This window comes from Cylas formicarius, unplaced genomic scaffold (genome assembly GCF_029955315.1).
Source record: "Cylas formicarius isolate icCylForm1 unplaced genomic scaffold, icCylForm1.1 PGA_scaffold_5__7_contigs__length_24384050, whole genome shotgun sequence".
In the NCBI taxonomy this organism is placed as follows: domain Eukaryota; kingdom Metazoa; phylum Arthropoda; class Insecta; order Coleoptera; family Brentidae; genus Cylas; species Cylas formicarius.
Window position 1 is genome coordinate 8,004,398 of NW_026844341.1, and position 12,330 is coordinate 8,016,727.

The following is a 12,330-nucleotide window of genomic DNA, read 5'->3' on the forward strand; positions in this document are numbered from 1 at the left end:
TGAAAATTGTGATTTTTCGAAGTAAATTATTGGCCTTAACTGAAAAACCGTGGCAAACGGCAGTATTTGGTTTGATCGGTCTTTTAGGTCACCTCGAGAGCTACAATTCTTGCATTTACTGTTTTCGTCTTTCATACAGGGTGCGCCCGATACGGACCAGCAACAGTTTCAATAAAATTATTACTTTTTCGCCGTAGGGGATGAGTCAATTTGTGTTTAAGGGTTCTGTAAACGGTCACTAAGGCTACACTATTTTTTGCAGTTACCGCTTTGACATATTGCAGAAAGTGAGGTCTATATTAGAAGAAAACTCTATGCTTAAAGCGACAATACCGGCAATAAATAGCTTGCATATACAACTAATCGATAATTCAGCACACATTACGTAGCTCGGTGTTTAGGGTATCGGATGCGACACGGAAGGTCTCGCGTTCATTGCAGGTCAATTTTTTTTTTCTTTAAATATATTGAATTTTATTATATTCTTTCGTCGTGACTTCTTAAATTTGAAAATTATTGTAACTAACGTTTTTTTAAGATAAGAATTATAAACATTTTTCAATTGAGGAGAAATATTTATTTCTTTCTGAAAGTAATACGCACATTGACTGTTCGGTTTTCGGAGAACGAAGTAAAAGAACTTGGTTTCCGTGCATAAGAATTTTCCAATTTATGTTTTAGATATATTTGAACAAATGCAGCGTTGCCAATTCTACAGCCCCCTAAATTTTGTTTCAAATTCGGATCTTTTAGAAAATTTTAAATAACTTTTGTTAATATTTACTATAAATAATTCCTGCGATAATCGTAAAAAATATATTTAGATTTACGCATGTGACAAAGCTAAAAGTTATTTTATTCTTCTTGAGTGTAAAAAATTCTCATGATTTAGTATAATTGGCAGATAGATTATACAGGATGTCCCGAGAATGTGAGAAACTAACCTTTAGGCCAGTCCGGCTCTCGGAAAGGTTTCATCCGGCCCGTTTCAGAGTGCCATATATTGACCATATACTTAATATTGTTGTATTGTTGCTGTTATTACATCGCCAGTTTCAACAGTTTTTGGAGTCAAAAGTTCGTTGGTTAAGGCCGGAAAAGTATTTGAAAGAATTTGGGATTTCAATGACGATATTGTGAATTTTCTTCTTGATAAAAACTTAATCTCAAATTGCAAGGGAAAAATCAGTTTCTTCACGATACCTGAAGAGTTTCAAATTACAGTTATTATTATTTGCTAATCAGGTCTCCAAATATGATTTTTCTCATTTTGCAACAATACAATCTTTAAAATTCACTATATCAAACAATAAGGTTAAAAAATACGAAATTAATTTGAGAAAACTATCTTCAGAATTTGAAAGGAGATTTCAGGACTTTATAAAAATGGAACCAGAGTTTTGTATTTTTGCTACCCCATTCAATGTTAATTACGAAGAAGCTGACGCAAAATTTCAACTTGGGTTAATTGTACTGAACTGTAATACTCTCCTGAAACAAACATTTCTTACAGTACCATTACTAGAATTTTATTAAGTGCAGATAATTTCCCAAATCTAATTAATCGTTCAATGAAGATAATGACAATGTTCGGCTCATCTTATATATGTGAACAAATCTTTCAAATAATGAAGCTTAGAAAAGCTTTTTTAAGAAACAAAATTACAGATGAGCACCTTTCATCAGTTTTGAGAATTTCTGCTTCGCAAATGGAACCGGACTATGATGTAATTTTGATAAAACAGTCTCAATTTCATTTATCTTATGCACCATCAACCAGTAATGATACCAGAAGATAAAGTGATAATACTTCACATCAAGAACTACACTAAATTCATTTTATATTTTGTGCTTACAATTTTCTTACCTTTTGCTATTTTACTATTAAAATAATAAGTGTATGTAATAATATATGTATATTTTTCAAAGAGACTTCCACAGGCTACTGTAATGCATTTTACAAAACTTTTGGATTCCTCCTGCTTTTTCAGTCAAGCTCTGAAGAAGTCAACATGATGATTGGCGAAACGTCAGCAATTTCGACTAAGCAAAAACCGACGCAGGAGGAATCCAGAAGTTTTGTAAAAAGCAATATATGTATCTGTTTATAAAACACATACATTGTTTAACGATTAAGCATTATTCTTTGGCCCGCTACGATCGTCTAGTTATTACAAATGGTCCGTCTTAAAAAAAAAATTCCCACCACTGGAATAGACGTTCACATACGAACTCAAGACCTTATCACTTATTTTGTCTGGGAACAATTGGACCATCCTCCATACGGTCCCGCTCTAGCGTCGGGCGACTACCGTGGTGCAGCAGCGCCGTATCAACGGAGTAAAAACTACTAATCAGACACCTTCTTTGTCAATGGAATACAGAATACGATAAGTGCCTTAATATTAATAGGAATTACGTAGAAAGGTAGAGTAAAGTATGGTCTTTCAAGTGAATAAATTATCGGAAAAATATATTCGTTTTATTTTTTTCATTTCGAAACTAAACTAAAGCGGTCGTTGTGCAAATATATTTTATTAAACACGCGAAACAAAGAATTTGCTGCTTCTCTAAAATTGAGTAAGACACGGCGAAAAAAAAAACAATCGAGCAATCGATCGTCACTGTTTTGACTTTCTGAGAGTATGCTTAACATTTTATTTAACAGTTTTATGCCATCTAACTTAATCATATTTTATTGTTATTGTTAATTCATTATCATTTCGATTTATTTTATTATAATAATAAAAGCTCAGTATCGGCGTTAAGAAGTTACGTTATGAAATTCGTTTCATCATTTTTGACAGTATCTATCAGTGCCTTCGACGAAATCAAAGTTATATTTATTATATTAAAAGTATTGAGTTGCATCGATCGGTAGGTTTGCTTATCTGTTGAATTGTATATTGAATGAAATATATACCTGCGGCCAGGTATTTAATTAAAAAAATGTATTAATTGTTAAATAAAATCATGATGCAATTAACAATCAGAACACAGCTAAATATTATACTAACTAAAACAGAAAACAGAACAACAATTCAAATTTAAATGGATCTCAATCGGTCGTTCGGACTGTTCGGATTCAGTGCCTAATGCCGCTTATGGTTTATACCTTACGCGGTGGTACTTTAAAAACACGCCTCGTACAAAAGCATTTGTTGTGCAAATATATTTTATTAAAAACGGCGAAACAAAGAATTTGCTCCTTCTCTAAAAACGCGCAAGATATTTCCAAAAAAATTTAAACTTAAAGTATAGTCACGGTGGAAGTTTTCGTTTGTGCTTTTCGATGTTTTATTTTTCTGCTTCGGAATGTCGCTATTTCACCCGTTTCATAGAAAGATAAAGTTTTAGAAGATAAAGTTTTGGAAAATCGTTAAAAACCGAACGTCCCGTGTAGACCCAGACGTGACAATTAATCGAGAATGTCACATTCACTAGACACACACACACACACCCACAATTAAACGTCAGTCTCCAGTTTGGTCTGCTCAGTGGCGGTCCCCAAGCATTATCTAACACTCACTAACGTTGGCGTTTTTCATGTAGACTGTAAGCTCGTCCTCGATGGCACCTTTCTCGACGTCTTCCAAGCTGCTATTGCTGATGATATCGCTTCCGCAACAATTCTTTTTGCCGTCGCGCGTCTTAAGTTCGATATTTTCGTTGTGTGCATCCTGATGCTTCTTTAAACAACCGAAATATCGACTGAATTTCGCCAATCGATTTTGGGACTCGATCGTCTGTCTGGTTTCGACTCGGACAGAACGATCGCCGTATCCGTTCGATTTGCCGTTGGCGGTTGTTGCCTTGCGCGTCGCCATTTTCGGTCTGGAATTGACAAGAAACGAATATTATAGGCAAACAAAATTATTTTTGATCCCAATTATAAGTGCTTATAAGGCGTTGTTGTGAGTAATTAAAGCATACGTGCTCGCCAAAACTTTCATGAAAAGCCTGTCGGGGAGTAATAAGCTGCCTTTCTGGAAAGAAAAGAAACTAAAAATCGTCCGTATTGGAAGAGCAGATGTGTTTGCAGACTAATTTGGTGAAAAGGCTCTGTTAGTGTTTAATGTACTCTGTAACTAAATGCATACAACGAGACTGGCTGCTAAGCTCCCGCCAGTGCAATAACAGCGATACATAGAGCTATTTGTACTCATAAATTGTTTTTCGGAATAAATCCATTAAAACCTGAAATTCTCAAAACTTTTACTGGTCCTTCGATTACCGCACAGGCTCCTTGCAGATTTTTTTTAGTGAATTAAACTACTTAATAAGACTTAAAAAGTTATGAACAAAAAATTAAGAAATATTAACGTAGTAATAAATAATTAAAATTTGAACTATTTTCCGCTAAAAACGTTTCAGCGTTTGGTGACATCACGACGTACGTTTTCGTGTTGACAATTGCCAGCCTAACGTTTTTTAACGAGTTTACAGTTATTTTTGACCTGAAAGTAGTTTATCGTTAGTGCATCCTGTTAGGTTTCAAAACCACAACCATTTCTGCTCCGGGAAAATCTATTCATTAAATTGGCTATTCAAAAGCCACTAGACGCGAGCCGGGAACATTCCATTAAAAAGACACATTTACTTTAACACAGATCATTTTAACTTAAGTATTTAATTAAGAAAAATAAATAGTAGCCTAACCTCACTTTTGTTTGTTGTGTTTATTATTGTCTTTTTACATTTGAAATATAAATTTTTATAAATTAAATTATCTGTATAATGTTTTAGAAAAAATAAGGGAACCTAGTACTACGTACAAAGTGACTCGTTTATTATGTGAGAAGCCGAAAAAAATATCAAAACAGTTTTATTGTTATTTATATTTTTAAAATTTTATATAGCAATGCACACAGGGTAGTATTTTAGTGGATAGTATTTTAGTGAGCAAGCAACAACATTCTAATTTTAAATAAAACACCCTGTATTTTAATGCATTTTTAAATTACGCGGAATATTCTAGATCCACATTTTGATGAATGATAGCCTTTTTTTTATATATGTATTTGGGACTTATAGAAAGGGAGCTGCTCTATGATGAAATCGTAAGAATAAATAAATACAAGGTGGTCAAAAATTAACACTCCAAATTTGAATGAAAAAATTGGCGTTAACAAGTTACGTCATCCAATTCCCTTTAAAAAGTCATCCAGAAAAAAGATTTTTGATGGTATCTGTCAGTGTTTTCGACAAAATCAAACTTCCTAGAAGCCGCCATGTTTTAAACTATGAGAATCAACTTAATATGTTAGTGCATTTTAAAAAGTTTATCGAAACTTAAGTTCTTAAAATTCTTTGGACGCACATCTTATTTGGAAATAAGGGCCACAAATAGAATTGCAGTTTCAATTTGGCAACAAGGAGTCAAAAAACGAATAATTATTTCTCCTATCATTACTGGATACTGGATTGGAGAAAACATTCTTGGGTAGCCACTGAGGAGACCTGGCCAATTTGTGCAATTGCAATTTCATACTTAGTTGATAGCTTAAATGGGCAGGCATATCCAAAACTTAAATTACTTTTATTAACCTAATAATCAAAAATTGTTTGCGTTATAAAATATTTATTATGAATATATATATATATATATATATATATATATATATATATATATATATATATATATATATATATATATATATATATATATATATATATATATATATATATATATATATATATATATATATATATATATATATATATATATATATATATATATATATATATATATACAGGAGACCTGGCCAATTTGTGCAATTGCAATTTCATACTTAGTTGATAGCTTAAATGGGCAGGCATATCCAAAACTTAAATTACTTTTATTAACCTAATAATCAAAAATTGTTTGCGTTATAAAATATTTATTATGAATATATATATATATATATATATATATATATATATATATATATATATATATATATATATATATATATATATATATATTAATAAAAATCGTTAAACACTGTTTATTGCCAATTTTTGGTACATGTGGATATTTTGCAGCAATATTTAAAAAAACGCTGCCATTTCTGTGGTGCTCGACTTTTGCCCAATTACAAGGGAAGAAATTGCAAATATTTCTCTATATAACTCTATAATAAGGATCTTTATACCCTTTTTAATGCTAAATACGATAAAAATACAAAAATAGGGTGTTATCACTTGAAAAAATTACTTGTATTTGCATTAATTTATTTTTAAAATTTCAACACAGGCCACTAAAGTAGATCTTTTTTACAAGAAAAACATTTCTAAATATATAAGAAAGGCTTTCGTTGAAAGATATCGATAGAAACCTGCAAATGTGCTTTTGACATAAAATTCGAAATATGTCAAAAAGAGTAAGACATGGTTATATGATATTATATGTGAAATATGTCTAGAAAGTTTCCAGGAGTGCAAAAATGCAATAATACACAGCTGTTCTATTTAAAAAAGAGTGATTCCAAACAACTTTGTCTTTAAGATTCTTTGATATTGAGATAATGTATCAGACGACTAGCCAGTACAATATTCTTTTCGTTTTAAGAGTATCCCATCTTCTGTGTGGTTCTACCTCGATAAAATGGATGAATTTTGCAATTAAATCAACGACAAACAATGAACAAGTATTCGTTTGGTCACTCTGTAGTTTCGTTGCATATTTAATGAGGTTTTCTTACACTACCCCTTTCTGAAATAGACTTTAGTCTTGAGCGCGAGGATTTCTCTCACTAATGGTTATTTTCTCTTGCTCATTTATACAGGGTGACTGATCCATAAATTTATACATACAGAGGTCATTTGCAATTGTTAATATATAGTTTTTATTCAAAAAGTGCCATATTTATGCCAATTTATTTCTTAAAATTACCAGTATGTAGCCACATTGACGATGTCAAGATTTTTATTGCATGGTTAATTAATTTAGGATACCTTTTGCCATTGAGGAGGAATGATTCGCTGGACGTCTTGCGCGTCAGGCTCGTGTTCGTGTGAATGGTTGGATTCTCTTTGGTGGAGTCGACAGAGTCCACGGCCTTGGGGTTGCACTTTGACAGTGCCGAATACTGACGTTGCTGGCCCTGCTTCAGTTTAATGCCGCAGCACCGGGCGAACGTTTCCTGCAACAGCGGTAAATAGGCTTCAGCGTCGAATTAGAGTACGACAGTCTTTTTTTTGCGTTCTTATTAAAGAAAATGCAAATAGCAACGGTTAAATAATCATTATTTATGACATAAACGTTAAAGGTGTCATTAAGGATCTGGACAAGGAAGGCAGGAATTTAAATGTCTTCATTACCACCGACTTTTATCATAGATATATAATCAGGGGTGATAGCATTGTTTCCATTTTAGCGTGATGCAAATATCTTGTCGGGCTGAGACAATGTTGCCAGTGTTGGGCATCGAATAATAGGTTTATGTACGCAAAGGCATAAGGAACTATATATTTTTCAAAACCTTAAATAATATACAGTTATTCTACTTTTTTATAATACGGCAAATATAATACAAACAAACCCACAGAAATCTCTTGAGCGTGGGCAACGTTAATTAATATATTATATTTTTCGCCAACAATCAACGATATAATAGAAATTATTACTTAACTAACAAAGTTTGTCTTAAGTTCCAGTAGATATAAACGACATAATAATTGTGCCAAAGATAAAAGCAGCACTAAAATGAATTATTTTAAAAAAATCTATTTAAAGAATAAATTAATTGCAATTTTATATCAATTATTTTATTATTTGTTTCTTATATACAGACTAATAAATATATATTTAGAGAATCTATGAAACTTTTTTAAAATAAATTTAAAGAATTAATTTTTTTTAATATCTTCAATTTTGGAGCAAAAACTGGCAATTTATGTTTGTTGGGTTTGTTTTTTGTATTGCATTCATGGTCTAATTTTTCAAATAATTTGTTGTTTTCACGCTGTTTTCTTGAAAATTACATTCAAGAACCATTTTTCATTTTTTTCTAAATGATCAATTAGATAAATAGATGCTGTTATTCTATATCTAATATGGGTTTCAATATTATTTTATATTTTCCCTGTATTTTATTTATTTAGACTGATAATTTCAAAATAGAACAGATGGCCTTAAGTAGAATCACAAATCCTCTCCTCTGTCCACCTCTTGTCTCTGATGCCATACTGATTTTTCGACGAAATGTTATACTTTTCCAAGTAATCTACTTAAAACCAGTGAAAGCGGTCTGTAACTCGACACACACTCTCTACATCAATTTTCATAAAGAGGTATAAAAATAGCTTCCTTAAGAATTAAGAAGGAACACTCCTTCAGAAAAAGATTTGGTTATTAAGTATGTAAGAGAAGACAGAATCAGGTCATCGCCCAACATTAAACTTTCAGACCTGATGGCATCCATTGTCTAAGTTTGTGTGTTCATTATTTATATTTCATGTATATTGTACATTTCATCAAAGAACATGTAATATATAATTGAAATAACATCAGATAATCACCGCGATATACCTATTTTAATAAAAAATTCCCTCCTATTGTAAAGAGCTCGTTGTCTATGTTATGTTAAATAAAAATTAAAAAATATTTTCATTCTCATCTTAGCGTTTCCAAAAAAATACATTTTATAGTAAATTGAGAAACCAATCAAAAACACCTCAGCATATTGGTGTTACTTAAACGAATTATCAATTCACTGTTACTCATCTGAATATTCACGTCGATGATTGTTTGCGGCATAAAGGTCATCAAATGCAAACGATTAATTAACTTTGAACTTCTCGCACGTCGTGTACAAGTTACCTTTTGACGTGAGAGCTACCAACGTCTAAACCTGTAACGACGTTCTACTGTTCCAAATCAGCGCTGTCTGCGGTCTCTATCGGATAATAAATCCTTTGTTGCCGATTTCGGGATTTGAGTTCGATGTCGGAAAGAACACATCCCGTCCATTTTTTCCACCAAATCATCTCGTTCAATATAGCGCAACCATTATCTGGCAGGTTTTTGTTAAATCTCGACCTCAATTGTGCGGAAAGTCATATAATGTAGTTTCCGACCCGGCAAAGCTTCAACGATGATAAAGGGTTGGGGCTTATTGGAATCGGGTTTTATTGCCCGAGCCCCGTACTTCTCCGACAAAGGGAAATCGAAGTGTTTACTCGTTCATTCCGATATCTTTAATGTCTACAACGCAGGAAGTGTCACCGTGGCGGAAGTATCCGGGATGGGAAGCAGTCGCTAACATTTCGTGCCACTGGATTCCGTCGAGGTTATGTTAATCTTTCCCAAAGATCCAAAATCTCAGAAGTTTTAATTAATTTAATTAATAATTCAATAGCAGAAAATTTGACACTAAATCCCAGCGTCGAGGGCATTAAAAATTCAAAACTCAAACAACTCCGAGCATTTCGCGGAATTTTTGCTAAACCTGAAAACGTGCTGTGATGGTGACTTAAAAGCGACAACCTGTAGAGAATGGAAATTCACCGCGTTGGGCAAATGACTTTGTCAATGGCTCATCATTGTTTAAGGACGACGATTATTGCGAATATTAATTACCAATTTCAAGGTAATCAAAGAATTTAGGTCGCGATTTGATATACATATCCGCGGTCGGAGATGCAATCAAAACTAATGGGCGGTAATAACAGGCAGGAGTTCATAGTTACACGTCAAATTAAATTGTCGCAAAAATTACCTCGTAATCGCTGCAATTCCGAGTAGCGACGAATGTTAAAGACGTTCAATTAGAACAGCATTTTGATTGATTGTTAGGAGGGTCATTCATTAATTATAATTTAATTATAAATCACTTTAGTTTTAAAAAACCGATAGGATTTTTTTTAACACGTCCTACGGCAACGTCAGCTCGTGTAACTGACCAAATGAGGTTTGCTAATTTGCTAATGGGGAGAAAATGGAAAGTGTCATTTGTGTTATTGTGGTTTCCGAGATCCCATTAGTCACCATCGATTTTCAGCATATCTTTAAAAAATCTTGTATTTTATCTGTTTTGTCAAATCAAACAACACGAAAATATGTACTGGCCATATTATTTATTATCTATTTATTTACGCTGTCTAAAACATCTTCCGTACATTGCTGATAAATCTTATAAATGAAACCTACATCGTCAGCAAATTCTGTAATGCTAGAATTTTTAGTGTATAAATTTAGCGCATCTTTATATAACCGTTTCACTTTTTGGAAGCAGCGTTTGTTGCGGAGTAGTTTTGTTTTTTCAAATCAAACAGCAAGAATGCATAATTTTTTGTACACACCGCTAAATCATCTAAATCATAGGTCAAATTTGTAAATCAGTTGTGTACAAGGATTTTTGATCTACATATTCAGCAAATTTTTATTAAAACTTTTACATTTGGCTACAGCATTTATTGCACACTTATATACATAAGCATCATTTTTAGTAAGTTGTTGCCATTAGACTTGATTTTTTCAACCCAAACCATATGGAATTATTTTATCTATTTATCTATCTAATTACACAGGTCTTGATCTTGATGTTTGAAAGCTGTATGCTTATTTTTTTCTATATTTTTGACGAACTTTTTTTTTTTTTCAAAAAATGCCTTTTTTTTTATAGTACTCTTTATCTAAAAAAGGTTATTTTATTAATATGACCTGAATATATTTGTTCCATGTTGGACATGATTTTTAAATGGATTGATTTTGAAGAAAGTAAATGTGATTTGGCAACACTGGTTAATATTCGATTTCTCTGCAAAGCTACAGAGTAGGTGCAGAAGCGCCAATACAGCGTTGCTTATGCAGTTTGATTGTATTGGTCGTCGTGCTACTGTGTTGGGCGCTGTTGTCTTCGTTGTCGCCATTGTGTGAACAATCCAAATAACTTTTGTTATATCTGTGGTAATTATGTCGCAATAAAGCAAAGGCAAACTATAACTTCTTTTGTGAAAAATCTATACCACGCTTCTTTTGGTGTAAATATTGGCACCCAAGTCCTGGGTTCCTCATACTATTTGTCCTATTTGCGCTGAAGCATTAAGAAACTGGCAAAAAGGTACGAACAAATGTTTAAGCTTTAGTGCTCCTATGGTATGGCGAGAGCCTAGGAATCACAGTTATGGTTGTTATTTCTGTTTGTGTAATGTTCAAGGATTCAACAGAAAAAAATAAGAAACAAATTGTGTATTCCAATCTTGACTCTGCTACTCGACCAGTTGCTCATGTACCATATGTACCGCCCCAAAAGAACTAGAAAACGCCATATAGTCAAAATATAATTCCGACCCAGATGACTCAGATTTCACACCAGATTTCAGAGACGTATCCCAATTGATAGCGACCAGACTTCTTGACAAGCATTTACTGGTAGCTGGCGTCACATCAAGCTTTTACCGAGATCGCGAAAAAGAGTTATGGTAATATTTTACTCAGGAAGAACAATATTCCTAATTTAGTTGCCAAATTAGGAAATGTGCCATATATAAAAAAAGATTGGCGCCTGTAAAGTCTGAGTAAAGTTTTTTTTTCGCTTGTTTAACTAGAATACACTTTGTTACTGAATAAGAAATATAGATATTTTTTAAATATGGTTTTTTTCTTCTTTCATATTCCGTTCATCTCCGATAAATCGTATAAATCATCCTTAAAATTTGTAAATCTATTATCAGTTTTGTACAAGGATTTTTAATCTACATATTCAGCAATTTTTTTGAAGCTTCTATATTTGGCTACAGCACTTATATACAAAATGTCATTTTAAGTAAGTTTCCATTAGACTTGTTTTTTTCATATCGAACAATTTGTAAGTATTTATCTAATTATTTATAATTCATCTGCCGTACATTTCCGGCAGCATTCCTTGCGGAGTAGTTTTGTTTTTCAAGTCAAACAACAAGAATACATTTATTTAAAGTCTCTAATGAATCTTTTGTACGCTCCGTTATATCTTATAAATCATCGGTAAAATTTGTAATCTATTATCGATTTTGTACAAGGATTTTCGGTATATATATTCAGGAAATTTGTATAAAAACTTTTACTTTTATTTATATACAAAAACGTCATATTTAGTAAGTTGCTGCCCAGTAGATTTGTTTTTTTTTTAACAATATCAAAGTATTTCTCAAATTATTTATAACGGAACATTTGCGATAAATCTTATAAATCGAAGTTACATCATCGGTAAATTTGGTAAATTGTCATAAATCCTAGAATTTGTAGTGTACATATTCAGCACATCTTTATATTAACCTGACTTTTTGGTAGCAGCATTCGTTGCAGAGTAGTTTTGTTTTTTCAAATCAAACCACAAGAAGAATCTAATGAGTCTATTATCA

The 12,330-nt window shown here is 32.3% G+C and overlaps 1 protein-coding gene across 1 annotated transcript in view; it reads right to left on the reverse strand.

Annotated features, from left to right (window-relative positions):
- Window positions 1-2,797: 2,797 nt before the first annotated feature.
- LOC132701813 (pyrokinin-1 receptor-like) overlaps window positions 2,798-12,330 on the reverse strand; it is a 95,678-nt gene continuing 86,145 nt past the window's right edge. Inside the window, exons 5-6 of the mRNA XM_060670028.1 lie at window positions 6,940-7,127; window positions 2,798-3,834 (exon numbers count right to left, since the gene is read on the reverse strand). Coding sequence (XP_060526011.1) covers window positions 3,519-3,834; window positions 6,940-7,127 — 504 coding nt within the window. The 3' untranslated portion in view covers window positions 2,798-3,518. The remainder of the gene's footprint in view (window positions 3,835-6,939; window positions 7,128-12,330) is intronic.